Source organism: Otolemur garnettii, unplaced genomic scaffold (genome assembly GCF_000181295.1).
Source record: "Otolemur garnettii isolate 467f Iridium unplaced genomic scaffold, OtoGar3 scaffold00047, whole genome shotgun sequence".
Taxonomy (NCBI): Eukaryota; Metazoa; Chordata; class Mammalia; order Primates; family Galagidae; genus Otolemur; species Otolemur garnettii.
In genome coordinates this window covers 8570109-8594683 of record NW_003852442.1, presented here as the reverse complement: position 1 = coordinate 8594683, position 24575 = coordinate 8570109, and the positions used below count along the sequence as shown (strand labels likewise).

Sequence of the window (24575 nt, the reverse complement as noted above, 5' to 3'; positions counted from 1 at the left end):
CCTCCAGCATACGGGGCTGGTGGCCTTACTCCTTTGAGCCACAGGTGCCACCCAACCTCTCTCATCTTAAACATACCTCAGGCAGCTGCTCTGTAGTTTTTAAATTTTATTTAAATGTAGACTATTAGTCAAATGATTGGAAAAACAATAATGAAAAATAGTTCTTTAGGGTTTTCTCCTGGTGCAGAGAAGGAACGTGTCACAGCTGCACTTGCCCTGGTGGGGACCGGGGTTAGCCCAAGGGTCACACCAGGCCCTGCAGGATGAAGGTCTCATGCCCCTGGTGTGGGACCCTCCCTGGGCCTGTGGTGTACTCAGGGACTACTGCTATCTGGCCTTCGGCACTGGCTCCTCTGTGGAGGCTGCCCCCTAGCCTGCCCTGTCATAAATACGTACAAATCCCTAGACAGTCTGGGGCACCAGGCCCAAGGCAGAGCTGGGGATGCCTGTCCCCAAGCCTGCAGCACATCGACTCTTCAGATGGGAGCGTGGGGCAGCTCGGACCATCACTGCCCCTACACATCCTCCTGGTCACCCGCTCTCAGGCAGCTGCCAGTTGGCCCAGGACCCTACGGAACTGCTGGGTACTGTGGCCCAGCTCCTTGACCCTGTCCACCATGTCCTGGGCAGCCGAGGGGGATGGGTACTGCAGGGCGGCAGCCTTGGTGGTGGCCACGATGCCACGCAGGAGCTCGCACAGCAGGTTGCTATAGTGGGTCACCTGGCTGCGCACGTCAGCTGCCTTGGCCTGCCGAGACAGCGTGTCCCCGATGAATACCAGCTTGTGGGCGCTGAGGATGACAAACTTGCTATGTGCCACGAAGATCTTAGGCGGCTGGTTTGTGGCCACGGCCGTGAAGAAGGCGTCCACAGCATTGGTCAGTGTAGTGAGGTTGGCCTCGCACTGTTCCAGGTAGAAGAGCAGCAGCTGCCGGTCTGAGGGCCCCAGGCTGCCCGTCCGCCCCGGGGCTAGGGGCTGCGCTGGTGTCCACCTGGCCAGGTCATGGTCTATTGGCCGTGACACCTCCTGCTCCAGGCGCTCGAACTGCTTCAGCTAGGGGGGTGGGGTAAGCAGGGCAAGGTCAGGCTCTTGGATGGTTTAGTCAGGACCACAGCCACAGGGCCAGTAAGACTGCCCTGGGCAAAGTGGCAAAGGCTTTTCTAGAAAGGTCTACCCCTTGGAACCCATGCACTGTCAAGAAACAGCAAATCTCCCATCCTAGTGGTGGGTGGGGCCACACACTGTTTTCAGCCTCTAGAAGTTCTTTATAGTACTTTTCCATCAATCTCAAAAGGTTAGGATTGTATTTATATGACAGTTTTGTGGGTATTTTTGGAGGCAGTTTTAGTATGTCGCCCTCGGTAGAGTTCCGTGGCATCACAGCTCACAGCAACCTCCAACTCCTGGGCTTAGGCGATTCTCTTGCCTCAGTCTCTCGAGTAGCTGGGACTACAGGCACCCACCACAGCACCCAGCTATTCTGTTCTTACAGTTGTCATTGTTGTTTAGCTGGCCCAGGCAGGGTTTGAGCCTGCCAGCCTCAGTGTATGTGGCCAGTGCCCCACCCACTGAGCTATGGGAGCCGCCACCTATGTAACAGTTTTAAAATATTAATGCCTGGGGTGAGGGTCACTGCCCTGGTTTGGGTATTATACTATGATTACTGAAGATGTAGCACTGGGCAAACTGAGGGAAGGGTGCTGTGGACCTCCCTGCACTCTCTCTGCAACTTCCTCTCAATCTATAAACATAACTAAAAAGTTAAAAAAACTTATCCTCGGGCGGTGCCTGTGGCTCAGTGGGTGTGGTGGGGATATACCAAGGGTGGCTGGTTCAAACCCAGCCCCAGCCAAACTGCAACAAAAAAAAATAGCCAGGTGTTGTGGTGGGCACCTGTAGTCCCAGCTACTCCATAAGGTAAGGAAGAGAATCGCCTAAGCCCGAGTTGGAGGTTGCTGTGAGCTGTGGGATGCCATGGCACTCTACTGAGGGCGACAAAGTGAGACTCTCTACAAAAAAAAAAAAAAAAAATTCTGGTAAATTAGCTTCTAGAACTATACACTAAAGTATCTCTGCAGTATGATGTCTTCAAAATAATTTACAGAGAAGAAACGGGCTAGGTGAAAAAGGATTAGCTGTTGTTCTGATAATGATGGATGCTGGGTGACAGATTCTTAGGGGTTTTTTTGTTTGTTTGTTTTTAATCTGTGACTGTGGCTAACCACAGTGATCAGATGTCTGGTTTATTTTTAGAGACAGAGTCTTACTTTATTATTATTCTTTTTTTTTTTTTTTTTTACAGTTTTTGGTCGAGGCTGGGTTTGAACCCACCACCTCCAGCATATGGGGCCAGCATCCTACTCCTTTGAGCCACAGGCGCCGCTTATTTTTATTTTCTTGAGACAGAGTTTCATTTTATCACCCCTGGTAGAGTGCCATGGCGTCTTAACTCACAGCAACCTCAAACTCTTGAGCTCAAGAGATTCTCTTGCCTCAGCCTCCTGAGTAGCTGGGACTACAGGCACCTACTACAATGCCTGGCTATTTTTATAGACCTGGTCTCGAACTTGTTAGCTCAGTTGATCTGCCTGCCTCAGCCTCCCAGAGTGCTGAGATTACAGGCAAGAGCTGGGCTTGGTGTTAGGCACCTATAGTCCCAGCTACTAGGGAGGCTGAGGAGAGAGGATCACTTGAGCCTAGGAACTCACGGTTGCAGTGAGCTTTGATGATGCTACTATACTCTAGCCAGGTAACAGAACAAGACTCTGTCTCAAAAAAAAAAAAAAAGAAATTTCTTGACTGGGTAAAGTGGTTCATGCCTATAATCCTAGCACTCTGGAAGGTTGAGGCAGGTGGATCACCTGAGTTCAGGGGTTTGAGGCCAGCCTGAGCAAGAGCAAGATCCCATTCTCTACTAAACTGGAAAAACTAATCAGATTTTAAAAAAAGGGGGTGATGCCTGTGGCTCAGTGGGTAGGGTGCTGCCCCATATACTGAGGGTGGCAGGTTCAAACCCAGCCCCAGCCAAACTGTAACAGGGAATAGCTGGGCGTTGTGGCGGGTGCCTATGGTCCCAGCTACTTGGGAGGCTGGGGCAGGAGAGTCACCAAAGCCCAGGAGTTGGAGGTTGCAGTGAGCTGTGTGATGCCATGGCATTCTATTGAGGGCGATAGAATGAAATTCTGTCTCTACAAAAAAAGAAAGAAAGAAAAAGAATTTCTGAAGAATATTTAATGCTGTGGAAATGTGCCTGAGACAGAAGCAGAGTGTAATGTTCACAGAGCGACATCTGGACAGGTGGAGAGTGCCCCCAAGGGAGGGCGAGGGGTGAGGCAGCCCAGCCAAGAGCCTGTGGGCATGAGTGGATCACTTCTGCTTTGTACCTGTCTGCACTCTGTCTCAGGCAATAATCTCAACATGGAGATAGCCATGAGGCTGGGGTGGGATCGCACTGGCTGGGGCCAGGCCCAGCCCTAGGCACTGAGCGACTCTTGCCCATGGATGAGACCACCGTGCTGGGAGAAGCTGGGGAAGCTGAAGGTCTCGCCCCACTGTGGCCTCACCTGCTGCAGCTCCAGCTGGCTCTTCGCCTGCCGTACAATGTTGCCCTTTTCCAGCAGCTCTTTCTGGGTCTTCTCAAACTCTTCCTTTCCCTGAAGGAGAAAGGACCAGGTGGCCAAGTCAAGTCCCTCTGCTGAGCTGGAAATGCCAGCCTGTGGTGGGGTGTAGCAAGGCCCAGCAGCCACCAGGCGGCAATGCAGGCAGCAGGCTGGCTCTGCGCCCCGCCCACCAAGCAGCTTCCTAAGGAGGCTGCCCTGGGCCTCTTCTACCTCCTGCCAGCCCAGAAAAGGGGCTGCACACAGGGCAGGCTCCATCCCAACAGGAATCAATTCCAAACCCCTCCCCTCCGCCTATGAGGCCAGGCTACCTGGTCCAGCTGCACCCAGCCTGGAATACTATATACCCGGATCTCCACGTGCTGAGATTCTGGCCTTAGGACAAGCCCCAGCTACCTTCCACTGCCTTGTTCAATGTTCCCCATAACTCAAAGCATCTTTGTAACATGTATTTTTTTTTTTGAGACAGAGCCTCAAGCTGTCCCCCTGGGTAGAGTGCTGTGGCATTACAGCTCACAGCAACCTCCAACTCCTGGGCTCAAGCGAGTCTCCTGCCTCTGCCTCCCAAGTAGCTGGGACCACAGGCGCGCCCGCCACAACGCCCGGCTATTTTTTGGTTGCAGCCGTCATTGTTGTTTGGTGGGTCCGGGCTGGGGATTCGAACCCACTACCTTAGGTGTACGTGGCTGGCGCCTTAGCCGGTTGAGCTATAGGCGCCGAGCCGTAACATGTATTTCTTTAGAACTATTTCCCCAAACCTAACACTGGAGCTGCTCAGCCCTGGGGGTACTCAGGAGCCACTCCTGGTTGGTACTGCAGGACCCAATGACATGGCCATGTGGGCTGAAGAATGGGGTTCCTAGGGCCATCTGGCCTGGAAGGCCCAGAAACTTACCTGCTGGGCCCTGAGAGGGGGAGGGACAGTAAAGAAGGGGGCACCCACCTGCAGGTGGACGTAGTCATAATCCTCCATCCAGCCCCCCTCACTGTTCTCATATTGCCCATCTGGCGAGTCCTGGGAGGTGAACTTAGGTGGTGAGGGCAGGGGACGTGACTGGATGCTGTTGGCCTTGTCAGCAGGGTTGGGGTGCAGGGGGCCACCCCCCTCAGGCCCCGGGGCAGGGGCCTTGGTCCGTCTGAAGAGCAGAGAGGCATTGCCATGCAAGAAAGATGCCAGCTGCTTGGCGTCCTCAGGCACAGCCCGTGAACAGGCCACCAGACGGTCAAGATCTTCAGGGGTGGCTCCTGAGCCTCGGCCACTGTCCAGGGCCTGACCATGTGTCACCAGTGTCTGGTATACATCCTCCATCTTCTGCAACTGCCTGCTAAGCTTGGCGTGCAGGGCACGGTCAGATGTATGGGTGGCATTGCCCACAGCATTGCGGGCAAACTCCAGCAGCTCATGGACAGCACCCTGGACGGCAGCCACAGCAGCTCGCAGGTCCTGCACTGGTGGCTCCTGTGGCTCAGGAGTGCTGCGCCAGCCCCCAGCCCCACTAGCACTGCCTGCCAGGTCCAGGAGGTGGGCTACAGTGGCACTCACACCCTGCTGCAGCCGTGCCAGGGCCTCCACAGCCACCTCCAGCTCCAAGGGCTCCCGGCCTGGCCCTGGCGCCTCGAGGGAGGACACAGACTGGCTGCTGCGCGTGCTGCCAGTACTCGAGGCTGACAGGCGCTTGCCATCTGCTGGAGCCTCGCGCTCAGTCGGGGGTGGCACCGCGTACACGCCGTCGTCAGCTACGCTGCCATCAGCTACCTCAGGAGGAAGCACTCGTTCACGGGGTACATCGTAAAGGGTTCCGGGGCCAGGCCGCCGCAAGCCAGGGGGCACATCGTAGAGGTCAGGAGCTGGGGGTGGGACATCATACACATCCTCAGTTGGTGGGGAGTCCGCAGGGGGTGCAGCAAGAACAAGTGGGTGTCGGGCTGGGTCAAAGGGCTTGGTCTTGGAGAAGGCGGGGGGCACATCGTAAGTCTCCTCACGTAGCAATGGGCCGTCAGGCACATCCTTGCTCACTGATGGAGGAACATCGTACACCTGGGGGGACAAGTGATGGTCAAGGCTATCCATCCTTTTGCCCATCTCAGGGGCTGTGGCAGGACACAGCTGAGGAACATAATCATCATGATTCTTAATCCCCAAAGGCTATGGTGAAGGGTCCAAGCCTAGAGCCTGAAGACTCCACCTCTCTGTGCCTGTCTACTCCCTGTGATAAGGGAGAACGTCACAGGGTTGCTGAGGGTTACATGTGTGTTGACACGTAACTGTGTTAAGTGTATTCAAAGGTTAGCTATCCTGTTGCCACTGCCACTTTCATCACCATCACCACTTTCAACGCCACTTTCATCTCGATCATCACCACCTTCACCAGGACCTTCACCACCACGTGGTTTTCCCAGGACAGTCCTGGTTTGTGCCTGACACTCCCACGTAACTATAGGTCCCCTGTCTACTCTCACAAGTATCCTGGTTTAAACGACGGATCTCATGGCCACCTTGCTAGTACATCTCATTACTTGCTAAGAAGGTCCCACAACAGGCCGGTCACAGGTGAAGCAGTGGAGACTCAGCAGAGAGCTCAGTTTCACATCTGTCCCAGAGACATATACGTATCCACAGGGCAAAGCAGGGTTGGGGGCCAGTCTCTCTCTGCCCCCGGCCCTGTGCAGCACCCAGTCACCCACAACCACCCACAGAGCCGCTCCAAGGCCCCGGCACCTGCTGACTGCTCACCGCATGATGGTTGGATGGCGGCAGGCCCTTCTCTACACTGGGGGGCACGTCATACACGTCCAGCAATGGGTCTCGGCCATTGGGACCCTTAACAGCCATGGGGGGGGTGTCATATACCTAGAAGCAAAAAGGTGCAGTGTTACAGGTGCCTCAGGTGTTATAGGCAAAACAGGAAAGGTGGAAACCCCACTGCAGCCACCCCAGGACCTGGGCTGCAGATGCTGGGCCGCTCAGGCCCCGGATAGGGCTGAGAAAATCCTCTCCTACTCACCCCAAAACACTTACCTCCTGGCTGTACTGGCTGGGAAGTAGCCCCCGAACAGGGGGCACATCGTAGATGTCCTGAGGCCCTGGGGCCAGCAGGTGTCGAGGGATGTCATACTCGTCTTGCTCTGGCTGGGAAGCCTCGAAGACGTAGCCTTGCCCTACTCGGGTGGGCACCACCACCTAGGGGACAGAGAGCCAACTTCACCCCTGGCCCTCCAAGCCAGCCTTCAGGACCCACTTACACTTACAGACCTTGGTGAGACTTCACTCGCATCTGCAGGCCACCTCCCCTGTATGGCCAGTGAGGAACATGCAGGTGTGGGGGGTTCCCTGAGGATGGGTTTAGGCACCTAGTCCTCATCCCCTCCGCATTCTCTGACCTCTGTCAGTGAGGCACAGAGCTTGGGGCACAATAAGACCTCTAGGTTTTCAGATCTGTTTGGTTCTAGGCTAAGAAACAGGTCTCTATTCCTGATGACCCAGAAGGTTCCAGAAGAGTGAGCTGACCAGGAGAGAAGAAGCAGGTCAAGGCCCCTGGCTCTAGAGGACACTGCCAGTGGACAAGGGGCCACCCTCCCCTGGGGTGAGCAGCACCACAGAGTGAGCCATGGCCAAGGCCTCCGGAGCCCTGCTTGCCGACACCTCTCAGCTCCACCTTCCTCAAAAAGGCCTGACCTGACCACGGGACCCAGCTGTGGCCTGCCAGGCTCTAGGGAGACACAGGGACAGGTTCCATACTGGCCCAGAGGAAGTGGCTTGAAGGGGATTCCCAGGAGTCAGGGCCTGGGGCCTCCCACGAGTGTTGGCTGGCAGAGAAAGCACCCTCCCCTGCCCTGGGCAGCCTGTCTTGGGGAGATCCTGAGGACAGGACCGTCAAGTACTCACAGCCCTCAGGGCCAGCTTGGAAGGGCAGGTGGGTGGTGGTGGTGTCACAAATCAGAACCTCACTACCCTCTGGACCTACACCTGTGAAGTGCCTCGTGGCACACAAGACCCCAATCACCTGAGGGACAGTGTGGGGGGCTGGCCTGCGGGAAAACTATAGCAGGAAGCCTGGCACCACGTAGTAGGCAGACGTGGGTGTGAGGGTCTGCTCAGGACAGCGATGCCCCTCACCCTAGCACCAGCCTGAGGGGGTTGGGGCATCCCTGCACTACCATGGGGAGGATGAGCCCAGCAAGTCCTCTGCCCAGCTCAGGCCCCCACACCTCCCCGTGGGGCTCCCTGTTCAGATCTCTCCACAGAAAGGCCGTTGTTCCTTTATCAAAAGGGATGTCAGGGACAGGGTGGACTCAGGCACTCCCCCTACGCACCCACACCCGTAGGGACAGCAGAGCCGGAGGAGGCCCCTCCCTCAGGCTCCTGAGGACATGGGCTCTGAGGACAGGCTCCCCGGGAACAGCAGTGGCATTCAACCTCCCTGCAGGCAGTGTGGACACTGGCAGCCCTGGGCCTGGCACAGGCTCCCAGGCAGTGCGGCAGGGCTGGGCAGTGACGTCGGGCCAGCTGGCCTCTGGGCTTCGTCTGGCAGCAGAGCCAGGCAGGCTGGTGCGGTGCTCCCTGCCCCCAGGGCGTCTGGAGTGGAGTTGGGTCTGCCTCTCCAGACTCATCCCCTCCTAGCGCCCCAGACTTGAGTCTCCTCCAGAGCTATTTTTAGATACTGGAAGCTGCCAACATTGGGGTAGGCGGGGGCTGGCGGGACGTGGCAGGTTGGCCAGGCCTTGAGACAAGGCCCAAAGCTTCTCCAGGCCCCTGGGCCTCCCAAAGGCAGGTAGGGAACCAAGCCCCAAAGGTCAGGCAGGGCACTCCTCTCAGGTGGCAGGTCAGCCTGGACCCAGTGCCAGGAAGAGGCATGACCACCCTCTGATGTGTGTCCTCATGCAGTCGGGCCCAGATGCGCAGGCCAGAGGGCTTTGGTGACCAGACCCCAGACCCAGGGCTAATGGCTGCTTGCCAGACCTGCAGCTGAGTCGAGTGGCAGCAAGCAGCCACATTGAATGGTAAATGTTTTTCTGTCAGAAAATCACAGGCCAGCCACCAGCAAGGGAAGCTCATTAGGGAAATGGACACTCCAGAGAGCTGCTGAGCCCTGCTAATGATGAGCCACCCTGCTCCACACCTGAGGCCCCATTATCAGGATGTGGAGGCCCCTGAAGAACAGAGGATACAGCCAGAGTCTAGGAGGAGGAAGACAGAGACACAGCCATTGACACAAGACCCACACAGCGATACACCCCCCTATACAGCTATGCAGGGGAAATGCACAGCATGTGTCCAGATGTGCTCACAGCTAGCCCAGGCAGCGCAGGGCCCCTGAAGCCAGGGCTGTGTCCTCCCACTCCCTCCTCCCAGTCAAGGGACAATGACTCAGAAACGTGCCCTAGCCTCCAGGTCAGCCCTGGCTCTGTTGGGAGAAGACGGCCCCTGGCACTCCACACTCTGCCCTGGGGACCCTGATCACCTCCAGGCAGCTCCCCTTTCTGCAAAATGGATGTCACCCTACTGACTTAGGCTGTCTCCATGTCCTGCATACCCCTGCCCTTTCCCACCTGGAGGTCGCATTTTCCTCCTCTGGGAAATAGAGCTCCATAAGAGTACCATGAGGCTGGGGAGGTGATCGCTACTCCCAAGACACACCTGAGGGGGAGACTAGCCTGAGCAGCCAGGACTGTGGCACACTCCTCTTCCCCTCCGACTGGGCTCATGCCACATCCCTCAGGCCTGACTCAACGCCACAACTGCCCCTTGAGCACAGCTGTAGCCCCTAACCCAGGGGCACTCCCTCAAGAGTGACCTCACACAGATGCCTCCCCCTCTGGGGTGTCCCACCTGCAAGAAATGAGCCTTTGCCCTCCCTCAGCTTCTGACCAAAGGGTCTCAGTGTCCAGGGTGGCCCTGACCTCTCCCTCAGCCATGCAGATCACTCAGCACCAGATGGAACCTACTCTAAGCCTCGGGGCTTGACCCCTCTTAGCCACTGGCCTTGTCACTCGCCCTTGTGGCTTCCTGGATGCCAGTGCCCCTCCTGCCCACATGCAGGTCTGGCAAGTCAGCCCAGCCAACCTCTGCCCTGCCCCAGGAGACTCGGGTTCCCAGGCACTTGAGGGGCAGAACCCTAAACAGGCACAGATGTGCACATCAAGATGTTCACTGCCACACTGTGACAACGACACAAGGAATCTGGAACCACCCAGCATCCAGCCCCAGGAGAGGGGCCACCAGGCACACTCAGGCTTAGGTGCTTAAAAATCCAAGAAAATGCATTTGAGATCTAATGTTGGACTTACAACTTCAAAATGCAAAACTATACGTACAAATAGAGAACATGCGAGACAAAAGATGCCAGGATTTCCCAGGCATTATTACCTCTTGATGCAGAGTTTCATCTCAGACTTTTTCATTCATTATGCATTTTCTATGGCAAACAAATACCACTTTCATAATCACAAAATACAAACAGACACAATCAAGGCTGTCCAGGCCAGGAGCAAGGAAGCTTTCCGAGGGAGGGCAACCAGCCCCAGGACACAGGGCTCTCCTTCCTAGGCAACCAGCCAGGTCAGGCCTTGTGAACACAGGCCCGGGGAAGAAAAGGGCCTGCCCAGTAAGCCCCTGAAGCAGTCTGCAAGTAAGCCCCTTACCTGGGAGGGAAATAAAACAGCTGCCAAAATATAGGCTTAAGGCCAGAGCCAGGCCCCAGGATCTCAATGCTGTTCCCTGGCCATAGGGCTCCCACTGTCTGCCCCAGACTCCCGTGCACCAGGGCACCAAGGTGAGTGTGGGGAGAGGGAGGGCATGCCTGACTAGGGTGTGAGATGTGGGTATGCACCTGTGTTCACACATGTGGGCATGGAGGCTCCCAACCAGGCACTGCTCTCCGTGGCAGGACCACGCGCCTCTCCATACAGCAGCTCTAAAGCAGCCCCATCCTAGGCTGGGCCAGCAGGGTGAAGGAAGAGGTAAGGTGGGAAGTGGGAGCTGGTGACCCAGGCTGCCTTGGTGGCCAAGGGTGGGACAATTCTACCTTCTGACTCACCACCTATCTGGTACCAGCAAGGTCCCCACCTTGGCCCTGAGCTGGCTCTGAGGACAGAAGCTCAGTGCCACGGGCTGAGCATCCCCTTGGCCTCTGCCTGTTCAAACACAGGTGGCTCTGGACAGCTCCACTGGCAGAACCTGGGCTGCCCCTCTTAAAAGCCAGCTGCTGTGTCCACCACCAAGTGACCTCTCCCATCCACCATGGTCTTCCCAGGGCAGGGCTGGCTGCCAGGGCTCTCCCTGGTGGGGTAGGATGGGTTTCTCAGGTCCTCCTGGTCAGCCACAGGGGAGAAGCAGACATGTAGGCAGTGGGAAGCTGGGTATGGTGGCTCAACCTCCATGTCTCAGGCCTAGGAAACTCCACTTGCCATCTCTGGAAGGGCTAAGCAACCAAAGGTAAGCAGCACTTGCTCCTGACTCAGCCCAAACCAGCTGGTGGGCATGGGGAGACCGGGGCGGGGGGTGGGGTGGGTTGGAAGGCCTCTGTAAAGCTCAGGCTGCTGAGCTAAGAGGCCAGAGGTCTTGTACCTGAGCCCAGCATCCCATCAGCATTAACTAACCCTGTGGGGCTTGAGCCTGAGTTTCTCCAAGGCACCCTGCCCTGGCAATCCCATCAGCGGTGTCTCCTGTGGTCCAGGAATCAAAACAGGTCACTGTGTAGGCACCTGCTGGGCCATTAACCAGAAGTGGAGAAGGGTTGGGCTGTGGAGCTGGGCATGGCTGGAAGTGTGTCTCACCCCATTTAGGGGCTGACACAGAAACTCAGAGGACTCACGGGAGGCTGGCCAGCGACTGCTGAGGGTTCTCCAGGAGCCCTCTGCCCCTTTGTCCTTAGGACAGACTCTGGGTTAGTGAGACACGAGACATGATCCCTTGTGGCCAGATAGACCACAGACTGAAGTTCTAGCCAAAGGAGGTAAGAGGAAAGATCATCAGAGAGGGCACATCCTCCTGTGTCCTTCCCTTTCCTGCTTGCCGAGAGAGGCAAGGGCCAGAATTCTAACAGCAGCTCCCCCTGCTCTGTAAGACACAGGACCATGCTGAGGACAGTCGTGGAGGTGCCTGTCTGTCCTGGCCTCTCACCTCCAAACTTGCTTTATGTAGGAAAGAAATAAAGCCCGTTGTTCAACCCTCTCTCACCAAGCCAACACATGCCTTCCCCACTTGATCTCTCCCCTTCAAGTGGTCCCCAAACCTCACAACCTCCTCTTCTTGGGCTCCCTGCCCGTCCCGGCCTCTCTACACTCTGCCATGTCCTCTGTCCATGGTCAGAATGATGTCACTAAGACGCTGATCTGGGCAGGTCATTCCTGCTCAAAACCCTCCACCGCAGGGCAGCATCCAAATCTTTGGTAGGCACTGGGCCCTGAGGACCTGCTGCAGCCTGCTGCTCTGGCCTTGTGTGCCAAGCCTTGCCTACCCACCTGACACACAGGACACTTGTTCACGCCTCCAGGCCTCTGCTGCTTCTTCCTCTGTGGTAACACCCACCCACACAGCACAGTTTGTGCAAGGCCAGCTCAACGCCTCCCCGTCCAGACTGCCACAGCCTGTGCAGGCCCATCTTCACCAGATGAATGAAAGCTTTCCCCAAACACTCACCTCTTACCTTAACTCCAAACCAAATGCACATCCACTGCTGGGATGCCAGCGACTCTGAAGGTAACTAGGCAGGTTTTACCCAGAAACTAGGGGTGGGGCTAAACCCATGGGGTTGCATGGCAGTGCCAGGCTAGCCTTACCTTTGCTGGGGGCTTCGTCCCCTCCCAGTTCCGTGTGTCCATAGACAGGGGAACCTGGTAGATGTCATGCCCCATCCCAGCAGAAGGTGGCACTTGGTATATGTCCTGGGCAGGACTTCCAGGCCCTGGTGGCACCTGGTAAAGGTCTGTGGCTGGGCTGGGAAATGGGTGATGGGGCGTCTGCTTTGAAAACGTGGACGTCTGCTTGGCTGGGGGTGACTGGAACTGAGGGCTGGGCCCAGGGGCTTGGTAGAGGCCTTGCTGAGCCTTGCTGGGGGTGGGCACCAGGTAGACGCTGTCAGGCTGGTAGGCAGCAGGAAGCATGGGCGTGTACTGGGAGGCCGGGGGCACTGCAGCGTGGAGGCCCTGTGGGTGGCCAGGCTGGGGTTGGGCTGCGGCGGCAGGTGGGCCAGGACCAGGCCCTGCTGGCTTCTTGTCATACATGCCCACCAGGATCTTGAGGCGATTCCCGGGCACAATGCCTTGGCGCCCGTGCAGCGAGCAGAGCCACCAGCCGTCCAGGCCCTGTGTGTCCCGCTCCAGCACTGTCATGATGTCGCCCTTTCGGAAGGAGAGTTCATCTGGGGACTCAGCCACATTGTCGTAGAGGGCTTTGGCCAGCACGTTCTGGGAAGAGAGGACACAGGCAGGCGTTAGAGCAGGAGGACATGCACAGGGAGTCTATGGGCTCCCACCGCCTCTGGGACCTGGCAGCATCTAGTTTTGGCACTGGGAAAGAGGCTCAGTCAGAGATCATGGCACCTCTGCCCCCACTGTCCTTGCCCCATTCCCACAGTAAGGCCCAGATCCCAACTGCAGCCGCCAACACTGCAGGAATGGCATTTGAGACACTCCTAATGGCTGGGTGCAGTGGCCCATGCCTGTAATCCCAGCACTCTGGGAGGCCAAGGCGGGTAGACTGCTTGAGCTCATGAGTGCGAGACCAACCTGCAAAAGTGAGACCCCATCTCTAACAAATAGCTGGGCATTATGGTAGGCACCTGTAGTTCCAGCCACTCGGGAGGCTGAGGTAAGAGAATCGCTTCAGACCAAGAGTTTGGGGGCCACGGCACTCTACCAAGGGCGAGAAAGTAAGACTCTGTCTCAAAGATTAAAAAAAAAAAAAAAAAAAAAGACACTCCTAACTACCCCCATGCCATACCACCTGTAAGACTAGTGGCAGGGAGAGCAGCAGAATGACAAGAATGGCCAAAAGGTTAAAAGAAACAGCAACTGATTCACTCATGAGATGCAGGAAAATGATTTGAGGCTCAGCGCCCGTAGCTCAGTGTGCAGGGTGCCAGCCACACACACCCAGGCTGGCAGGTTCAAGCCTGGCCTGGGCCTGCTAAACAACAATGACAACTGCCACTAAAAAATAGCTGGGTGTTGAGGTGGGTACCTGTAGTCCCAGCTACTTGGGAGGCTGAGGCAAGAGGTTGCTGTGAGCTGTGATGCCAGAGCACTCTACCCAGGGTGACATAATAAGACTCTGTCTCAAAAGAAAAAAAAAAGAAGACAAAAATGACAAGATAAAAATACTAAAAAACAGAGACAGAATTTCCTTAACTTAATAAAGTCCACCTAGGGTGGTGCCTGTGGCTCAGTGGGTAGAGTGCTGGCCCCATATACTGAGGGTGGCGGGTTCGAACCCAGCCCCAGCAAAATTGCAACAAAAAAATAGCCAGCCGCTATGGCAGGCACCTGTAGTCCCAGCTACTTGGGAGGCTGAGAGAAGAGAATTGCTTAAGCCCAAGAGTTGGAGGTTGCTATGAGCTGGGACGCCACGGCACCCTACTGAGGGTGGTAAAGTAAGACTCTATCTCTAAAACAAATAAACAAAAAAAAGTCCACCTACCAAAACTCTACCAAAGTATCTATAATCAAGGAAGAAACTTCAAACACCTTCCCTGAGGCTGGGGAGAAAAGCAGATGGATGCTTCCTGCTCCTGGTCCTGCTGTGTCAGCAAATCCTCCAGGACAGGGCTAGCTCTACCAGGCCCAGGAACTGAGCAGCCTGGGCAGAGCCTGGAGGAGGCCATGGGAGTAGAGGGAGGAGGACACAGTGTGGGCAGGCCCAGAGCCTCATACTGGGGATGTGGCCAGGGCAGGGAGGCCCTGCAGTTTCTGTCCCTGTGCACGAGGTCCTCACCCTGCTGCTGCTGTTGCTCCCCTTGTCCAGGTGCCAGGCTCAGGCTAAGTCCCAAAACATCACAGGGGGCCCGGCCCGCAGCTACAGGGTGATGGTCAGTCCCAGCAGAGGGCAGGCACAAGGGAAGTGCCTACGTTAGACAAGGCCGGGCTTTGTAGCCCCTACCTGGGCAGTGGAGGGCTGTCTGTGTTCAGCAGGGGTCCCACACTGCACACGTAGGGAAGGCCAGGTCTGCTGGGCTGGTGATGCCCTCCTGAGGTACAGCCATCTCCCAGCCTGACCTCAGCTCTGGGCTGCCCAGCAAGGTCCCTCCTAGAGTCTCCTGGGGTCTGAAGACTCATAGCCTGGTCTAGACTGACTCAAAGTAGGACCCAGGTTTTGGCCTGAGTCCCATCCTTGGACTCCATCTCCAAGGAGTCAAATGAGATTTCAGGAGGAAGGGCCACACCCCTTGGGCAGAAACCAGAAGTTGCAGCCTGGATCCTGGGGCAGAGAAGAGTGGGGTGAGGCCCCACCCAGGTCCTAAGGCCCATTCTCTTCCTTCTGCACCAGTGGCTGGGGCTGGAAAGCGTGCCTCTGAGCTCCATCTTCTGGCCCACCACACAGTGTGGGAAGAGGATGCTGGCACTTGGGGAGAGGCCCAGGAGCAGATGTTCAGACCCAGCCACTCCTCTGCCTAAAACAAGCCATCAGCCAGGAGCCCTACTTCCCCAGAAAGGGCTAGAGGCCAGCCAGAGCATTGGGAGCCAAGAGGGGCAAGGCCCAGTGTAGAGAGGCAGCTTGGGCAGGGCAGAGCCCAGAAGGGCTCACCTTAGTACCAAGCTGAGCATCAATGGCAAAGGGCCACAGAATTACTATAATTACCATGACACTATCCATACCACGATTATGACAGAATTAAAAAGTCACTGAAGCATAAATGATGTCTCAATTAAATATCGTATGAAATTTTTAAGTGGGAAGGTCAAAATAGCACGAGCATGTCTGCGACAATGCGGGGGTACCTTCTCTTCCTGCTTTTCAGAATTTTTCTAGTTGTATTTAATGCCTATTTCTTGCTTTGGGTTTGGGGCCTGAAAAACTACACATCCTGAGAAAAAACAAACAGTGAACAACCTCCAAGGTTCTGAGGCAGGATAGGACAGGCAGCCAAAGCCGGTCCAGAGCCCAGAGCCCCACAGGGCAGCCAACGAAGGGTCAGGGGTAGGGGCTGCCTCTTAGCCCACCAGGGCTCACAGCCCCCAGGGCCCCAGGCTGCCAGGCGAGTAGCAAATTTCCCAAATATGGTAAGCAGCCTGACTCCAGGAATCACATCTCATCAGGGGGCGGGACACCAGGCACCCTCCCCCAGTGACCCCACAGAATACAGAGCTGCCCTGTGGGTCCCCCTAGCCCCTGTCCTGGTGACCACAGGAAGTGCCAGCAGAGTGAGTCACAGGAAAATTCCCTTCCAGTCAAGTCAGAGGGGGTAGGGGTGTGGACAAAGGGGACTGCCCCTGGCCTTGAAGGCTTCTCACCTCTCCAGAGGGAAGCCCAGTGAAGGCTGGCAGAGAGGTCCCACCAGACAGGGCCGAGCACTCAAGGAACTGAGAGAGCAAAGGCAGTTTGGGGGGAGGGCGGTGTCTGCTGAGGGCAAGGAGAGGAGAGGTCTGGCCCAGGTGAGCCACATCTCAGGCCTCCCAAGATGGCCAGTCCCCCCTCACAACATAAGCTCACTGAAGGCTGCAACTTAGCCTGGGGCAGCTGAAGCCAGACTGGGAAGCACCACCTCAGGCTGGGCACATGGCACCAGCCCCTGGCACGAGGAGCTCCCCACTTGTGTCAGCTGGCATACCCCTACCCAGAGCCCCCAAGGCAGCCCCTCTCCCACCCAGCCTGAGTCCCGGGCACTGCTGGTGCCCAACAGACCACTCCAGCTGGCCCAGCACTCACCTCTTTGGGCCTCTCTGCCTCCTCTGCCGCTCCTCCAGGACACACTAGCCTGTCCTCTCACGAGTCACTAAGCAGCAGCTAAGACCCAGGTCTGGATCCAGCTCTCCCTCTCACTGCTATGTGACCTTGGGCAAGTCCTTTAGGTTCTCTGAACACACAGATTCTCTGCCAAGATGACAGTCCTGGCTTCACAGGATTGTTCTTTTGTTTAAACAAAGATTAGCCCAGTTCCTGTTCTAGGCCAGTAGGCACTTGGCCAGGCTCCATGAAGACAGCCTAGCTCGACCAGGCCCCCTGTCTGCATGGGGCTTACCATACAGTGAGGAAAAAGACAATTTGCTATGACAGGGAAAAAGTGGGGTGCCAAACATAATGTGGGACAAGGCCTCTGCGTATAGAGTCAGAGATGGCATCCCCAAGGAGATGACGTTTCAGACAACTCATGCCAGGGAAAAGCAGGGGGGCAGAGGAAGGGCATGAGCCTAGGTGCTGGAGCAGAGAAAGGGAGGGTGGGACCTGGGGTAGCAGGCAGGGACTGGTTCCACTACAGATCCCATGGGATGAAGCAACGATGGCTCAATAACCATCATCCAAACAGCAGCTTCTCGTGGCCAGATGAGCCCAGATGGGGTAGAGCCCACCCCCTAAGCACTCCTGCTCTGGACACGATCCCGGGTCCCCCTAGCCACCTCTCCTCTCACTATGCCTCACCCTTGAAGGAGAGGAGAGGCCAGCCTCCCCAAACCTGCTTTCCTGGCCTTCCTCACTGCTGGGCACATGACCCATCTGGGCCAGTCAGGGGTTCCTATCCCAAGCTCTTTTTTTTTGAGACAGAGCCTCAAGCTGTCCCCCTGGGTAGAGTGCCACGGCATCACAGCGCATAGCAACCTCCAACTCCTGGGCTCAAGCGAGTCTCCTGCCTCAGCCTCCCAGGTAGCTGAGACCACAGGCACTCCCCACAACTCCCGCCCACCTTTTGGTTGCAGCCGTCATTGTTGTTTGGCAGGCCCAGGCTAGATTCGAACCCGCCACCCTAGGTGCATGTGGCTGGCGCCTTAGTCACCTGAGCCATAGGCGCCGAGCCCTATCCCAAGTTCTTGAGGGATACCCCGCTCTGCCCTCGGAGGGGTGGATAGCCAGGGCACTGCCAGTCCACCCAGATGCTATTGCCCATCTGCTCCAAGGTACAACAGAGGCTGCTGCCTGACTTGCCCACAGTCTCTACAACCTCACCCCTGCCTATGGGAACCCTTCTGAGGCATCCTACTTCTCTCTCAAGACACACTAGGACAGGCTCGGCGCCTGTGGCTCAAGCAGCTAAGGCGCCAGCCACGTACACCTAAGGTAGCAAGTTCGAATCCAGTCCAGGCCTGCCAAAACAACAATGACAGCTGCAACCAAAAAAATAGTCGGGTGGTGTGGCGGGCACCTGTGGTCCCAGCTACTTGGGAGGCGGAGGCAGGAGACTCGCTTCAGCCCAGGAGTTGGAGGTTGCTGTGAGCAGTGAAGCCATAGCACTCTACCCAGGGGGACAGCTTGAGGCTCTGTCTCAAAAAAAAAAAAAAAGACACACTAGGACAACACCCCCTCCGGACAGGCTCCATGTTCCCCCCAGGGCACCCACAGCTCCTTGCTCCCACCTGCCAGTGCTGACCAACATGTTTGTGACTGCCCAGCTCATGCCCCCGACCCCAGGCACCCAGAATGGGAGGGAGAAGTCTATCTCCTTCAGCATGATGCCCCGGAACTTGCACACCAGGCCTTGTATGGGATATGGGATTTCCTGACCAGCAAGCTTGGGCTGAGTGGGTGGGCCTAAGGCAGAATCCCTGACCGAAACACCAGGTACGCCCCTCCCCAGAAGCCCTTGTCCTACCTGGCCACAAAGAGGGACCCACAAAGGCCTTATAGGGCTTGCCCATCCCAGAAGGTGGGGACAGAGAAGCAGCCCCAACCTGATAGCAGCACTCCCCAGCCAGGCCCACGCACAACAACATCCTGGTTGTTGCACATGGGAGCTGCCAGGGCTGCCCTACATGCCCTGCCTATCTCTAAGAAAGGTCCTCATTGTGTCCCCAGGGAGGGATCCTTAGAAACAGAGCAGCTGGGTCCTGGACTGTGGGCAGGCACACATCAAGAACTGCAGCCTCGAGACCTGAAAAGCTCTCCTCCTTAGTTCCCCCAGTTGCCTAGAGAACCCCAAATGTGGGTATTCCCAAGCTCTAACTCCGCAGGAAGATATAAGCTAGATAGAGGCTGGGAGTAGTAAGAGGAGGTAACACCACAAGGCTCCCTGATGAGCCTTCCCTGGTTATTTGAAGGGAAGGCCCCACAAGTTCCTTAGTAGCAGAAGCAATTTGGACCAACTGCAGAGGACGCTATAGGCATCTTCATTCATCAATGACTCCTCTGCCAGGTCTGGCACCACGTCTGCCCTGTACTCTTTCAAACGCCAAAAGTGTTCTCAATACCCACAAGACGGCCCATGGTGGACTGCTGGTCTCTGCCCAAGTACCTAGGATGGGAAACAAGGAAACGAGTAATAGCAACATCCTGGTCACTACCAGGTTTCCCCCAAAATAAGACCTACCCAAAAAATAAGCCCTAGCAGGATTTCTATGCATTTGTTAAATATAAGCCCTACCCCAATAAGACCTAGTGATGGGCGTGGCTATGCAGATACGCATGCATTTCGGTGAGGAGCAGTAAGGAAGACTAGAATACCTTTTATCTGCCACAGCTCCTTTCTCCAAGCCATTCGCACTTGCGCACACAGGCATCCTATTGCGCATGTACGAGGCTAGGGAAAGGAGTTCACATATCACTAGCACTAGCTCCACCAACAAGGTCGGCTTCCCCCTGTCAGGTTCCAGAAGAAGATGACTTAACTGTATTTGAATACACGTAGATTGTTGTATTATACTTAATAAAAAATAAGACATCCCCTGAAAATAAGCCCTAGTGTGTCTTCTTGAGAAAAAATAAATATAAGACAGTGTCTTATTTGTGTACAGCCATTGGCTCAATTAACCCTCAAAAGGACCCTACACCTTACAGATGAGGAGACTGAGGCTCAGAACAGCCCAGGGTCACAGATCAGGGAGCAGCAGAGACAGATCCAGGCTAAGAGACAAAGTGAAGCTGCGTGGCTCCTTGGGTGATGGATGCCCAGGTTCATGGAAGCCAGGAGTAGAAATTCCACAGGGCTTCCTCCCCAACTCCCCAACACACAGCCTAACACAACAGGCCCTTGGGAAATACTGGCTCTCTTCATATGCAGAATGTGGGCCAAATTTATTTCTGGGGTATCCTGTTTGCTTGTCTCAAAGAGCTCCTTGTGGCCACTGGACGCAGGCCCAGCAAGTGTGTAACCAACTGTCAGTCTGCACTCACAGACCTGCTGGACTGGGGCACGGGTGGGGTGCTGAGGACCCTAACCATCCCACCTATCCTGCATTCAACTCTTCCTTTTCCTGCTCAAATCTCTTGATGCCCCATCCTGGGTGGAACTCCAGGACCAGCCAGGCCTAGCAGCAGCTTCCTCTAATACTCCCAGAGACAACTGTACAGCCAGGGTCTGGCTCAAGTTCTTAGTGTTTGGTTGGCAGGGTGAGTGGACCACACAGCCTGTGTGTAGGCCTCATGTTCCACAGCCACCCTGGGAACATAGCTCCTGTCCCTCTTTCAGGAGCATATGAGGCCTCAGAGAGGACAAAGGTATGCAAGTCCTCAGGCCCACGCTTGAGCTGCCAGAGGAAAGGGCTATGGGCCAAATGCGGTGGCTAACACCTATAATCCCAGCCCTCTGAGAGACCAAGGTGGGAATTTTGCTTAAGACCAGGAGTTCAAGACCATCCTGAGCAAAAGCAAGACCCCATTCCCACAAAAAAAAAAAAAATTTAGAAAATTAGCTGTGCCTGTAGTCCCAGCTACTCAGGAGGCTAAGGTAGGAAGATTGCTTGAGCCCAGGTATTAGAGGCTGCTGTGAGGTACAACTGCACTCCACTGCACTCCAGCTCAGGTGACAGAGCAAGACTCTGTCTAAAAAAAAAAGCCACCTATGGGGCAGCCACTGCAAGGGCTCCCCTGCATAAGCAGAGCCACAGCCCGATCTTGGCTACGGAGAAATAGCAGATGCCTTTGTGTTGAGGGCCAGCTATGGGCTGGAAGAATGAATGTCTCTGTCCCAACGTCTGCCAAGACACCCCAGACTGTACCAGGGAGATTAGAGGGGCGGGTGCTAGGAGAGCCCTCCTGTGGCAGGACATGGCATCTGAAGTCCCAAGCACACCCTGGATGTGGGGACATGCTGGCAGACCCTGGGCATGCACCCCTAACTACATTCTGCTCTTTCCCTGGCCTTGGATCCCTGCAGGCAGGACTCACAGGAGTGGATTGGCAAGTTCATTCTATGATCAGGTGTGTCAGCAGGGCACTTAGTGTGAGGCCAACCTGTTATATGAGAGAAAGCACCAGCCACTCAGTAGAGGAGCAAATCCCACCCTCCAGCCCCAGCAATGTCATCACGGAAGGGACCTGAGGCAGAATGGACAGCAGGGATGTCACTCCTTACAAGGCCTTGGTTTCTCCATCTTGACATCTAAAGCTCTCTGCAGCTCTGCCTGTCTTCAATCCTAGAAAGTAATTTTCAGCAGCCCTTACCACAGCACTATCTGCGTATGCAAGGACAGAGGGGGACATAATGTCCCCCAAAGTGAAGTTTGCACCTTTAAAAAAAGTAGCAAATCTAGCCTGCGCAAGATCGAGACCCTGTCTCTAGTAAAAATATAAAATCTTGGCTTGGTGCCTGTAGCTCAAGCTGCTAAGGCGCCAGCCACATACACCAGAGCTAGCGGGTGCGAATCCAGCCTGTGCCTGCCAAACAACAATGACGGCTGCAACCAAAAAATAGCTGGGCGCTGTAGTGGACGCCTGTAGTCCCAGCTACTTGGGAGGTTGAGGCAGGAGAATTGCTTAAGCCCAGGAGTTGGGGGTTGCTGTGAGCTGTGACACCACAGCACTCTATCCAAGGCCACGGTTTGAGGCTCCAAAAAAAAGAAAGAAAGACTGAAGCAAGAGATTGAGCCCAATAGTTTGAGGTTGCTGTGAGCTATGATGATGCCATGGCACTTGACCCAGGGTGACAGAGAGAAATAAACAAATAAATAAATAAAGTACCAAACCACTAATTTCTGAGATGCACCAGCAGAGATGAGGCCTAAAGTGAGGACTTGCCCAGGGCAGGATAAAGAATGAAGCCAGGGCTCTCCTCAGTGCTCAGAGAGTCAGAAAGGGCCTAATGGAGGGCAGAATCCCAACCACAGAGGGAGACCAACCTGCAGCCTTTATCTGGAGGCCCTAGAGCCAGGTAGTGATCTTACTGTCACCCTGTCACCCATACCACTCTCTACGGACTCCAACATCACCTCTTCCAACAAGCCTCCAGAAAGCACACCTCCCCTGCTGGTTGGTTCTGCCTGCCCCAGCTGGCTGTGGGCTCCTGGGGGAAGGGGAGGGAGTTGTTCATGCCCAAGAGAACTGGGTGGTGACATCTCCTAGAAGAACAATGGATGTCCAGAGGAGGCCACAAAGGCACAGTCCTGGAGCCAGAGGGGCTCTACCAAGTTGGCAGCCCCAGCAGAGCATGGCAGCCCCTTCAGGACCAGAGCTCCCCCAATCCCAGGTGGTGGGCACATGTGGTGCAGTACATGGGGCCATGACAGGAGGCTAGGTTCTGGATCCAGTTTTGTGAGGACAACTGACTGACCTTCTCTGTGCCTCAGTCTCCCCATATTTATCACTCATGTAACTAACAGGGGAGAACAGCTGTCCCAGGAGCCTCTCCTGTGCAGATGAGATGCCCTAATGGTGCAGACCTGGGCAACAGTACCAGCCCACAGGGCTCAGCACAAACATTAGCCAGAGTCTCCAGTCCTCCTCCTTTCAACCCAAGGTAACTTTCCAGGCAGAACCTGGGACTGCCCTGCCCCCACCTAGCTCCCACTGGGTTCCTTCCTTGCCCAGGGCCAGAGGGTGGTGGGTGCTAGTGCCAGGAGAGAGGCAGCAGCTCCTCCCCACTGCTCCTCTCCCCACAGGCTCCACCAGTGCCCAGTCCAGATGCCCCCCAGGCACCCCCGCACCTAACAGGCCAGCTGTCCTCCTGGACCCAGCTCTCCACCAGTGGAAAGGAATGGGCACAGGAAGATGTGTGCCCTAGCCCTGGGCAATGAGAAACATCTCACCTGGCCAAATTCAGCAAAGAAGAGACTGACCCAAGTTCATTCTGAGAAAATGACTTTTAAAGCTACAGCAAGTCTGGGAGCACCTGCCAAGTCAGACCCTTCTACACAGCAGAGGTGTGGGGAGAGAAACCAAGTGGTCGGTATTGGAGTCTTGCGGTTAGGAAAAGGAGATGCTGTCCCCAATTTGGAACTCACAGCCCCCAAATGCCCCCTACTCCCACAATCTTGTCCTGATCCCTCCCCAAAGCTCTCAGCAAATCTGGGCTTCCCAGACTCCAGAAGGAGCCCCAAGGCTGTGGACACCGGAGCGGCAGACACGCACTACCTAGCTCTGCGGGAATTGTCGCCAGGGACCCCCGCAACAGTGGATCTCAAAGCCCCCATGTCTTCGCTACAGAACCAAGCGGACCCTGGCCCCTCCCTTGACTCTCCACGTGCCAAGCGGTGGGGTGAGTGCAGCCCTGGACTGTGGCCGCCAGGATCCGGCTCCTACAGCCGTTTGGCAAGACTGGCAGGTAAAGTCAGAGGAGCACCCGCCCCTGCTGCTCCCGGAATCCAGTGCCGGCGGCCCGGGTGAATCATTAACCGACCTCGGACGGGCCCTCCGGTCGCACCGACTAACCGCCACGTACTTGCTCGCCCGGACCTCAACCTCTAGCACGGGAGCCGTGGACAGCCCCCACTCCAAAACTGTCGGACCACCATCCCTCCTGGAAGCTCACCGTCACGGCCTCCAGGGACCCCCGTTCTTCCTCACTGCCCGGGAAACTGAGACTTGTCAGGACACCGAGGCTCAAGGTCACACGGCAGGCGGCAGCAGGCAGGGGAGAGCGGGCCTCCCGCCAGCAACTTTCCCGGATACAGGAACTTTCCTGCCCACCAGCGGTCCCGGATCTCGGCTCTTACAACTGCCCCCGAGGCGCGCAAGTGGGGACAGGGAGGGAGGAAGGAGGTCCCAGGACCACAGACCCTGGCCCCGGAGCGCCCCCGCAGAGACTCCGGCGGTTCCCAGGACCCGCAGGTCCGGCAGGAAATGCCACTCGCTTAACTCCTTCCCGCCCGGCCCGCCCCGGGAACCCGTAGGGCGGTTGCCTCGAAGCCAGTCCAGGAGAACCGCACGGCCGCCGCGAGCAGACCCCGGGCAGCGCCTGCCGTACTCACCAGGTAGTTCATAGTGTCCGGCCGGCCTGGGGGCCCGGCTCCCCGTAGGGTCACACACGGAGCTGCCCGGGCCGCGAGCCCTCGAGGCTCCGAGAGCGTCTCCGCCGCCCGGTCCCACTCCCGCAGCTCCGCCGCCGCCTCCGCCGCCCAGAGCCGGTCCCACTTCGCTCCGCCCGCTGAGCCGCGGCCCGGCCGGCCCAGCCCGGCTCCCGGCATGCCCAACCGCGCTCACCCATTGGCCACTGAGGCTGCCCATGCAAATGAGCCGCCAGCGCGGGTGGCTCGGGAGCGCGCGGACAGGCGCTGTGGGACCGCCCTCCCACCCCGGCCTCCCGGCTCGAGCCCTTGCCAGACTTCTTGCCTACAGCGCGGGATATCCCTCTTCCTAAAAGCATGTCCCCGCCTTCCTGCGCGGGTGAGAACGCAGCTGGCTTCAAAAGCCCACGGAAACGCCTCCACTGCTGGGAAGACTGCCGGGATTGTCCCCTCCTTCGAAGCACGCTGGACACGCTGCGACCCTCACTGCTGTATTCCCTGCCCTCTAGCCCCAGGCCATTTAACGTGTTGGGCCCGTTGGACTCAGATCTGAACCTAGAGGGAAAGGGGAGGGGGTGTGCCCCAGCTTACGGGGAAAATACAGTAGAACCTCCCTACATGACCACCTCCTTAAGCTGACCTACTTTTCATAG

The 24575-nt window shown here is 56.5% G+C and overlaps 1 protein-coding gene across 2 annotated transcripts; it reads right to left on the bottom strand.

Moving 5' to 3' along the window:
- Positions 1–91: 91 nt before the first annotated feature.
- BCAR1 (BCAR1, Cas family scaffolding protein) lies at positions 92–24040 on the bottom strand. Of its 2 annotated transcripts, none has more exons than XM_003791320.3 (7): positions 23887–24040; positions 12400–13026; positions 6638–6799; positions 6353–6469; positions 4562–5656; positions 3565–3654; positions 92–1054 (listed from the first exon to the last, which is right to left on the bottom strand). In XM_003791320.3, exons 1-7 carry the CDS (start codon positions 23896–23898, stop codon positions 542–544), a joined length of 2616 nt encoding a protein of 871 aa, XP_003791368.1. In that variant the 5' UTR covers positions 23899–24040; the 3' UTR covers positions 92–541. The 2 variants fall into 2 exon arrangements, with proteins under 2 accessions (XP_003791368.1, XP_023369888.1); XM_023514120.1 differs by lacking the exon at positions 23887–24040 and adding an exon at positions 23448–23592.
- Between the last annotated feature and the right edge of the window lie 535 nt (positions 24041–24575).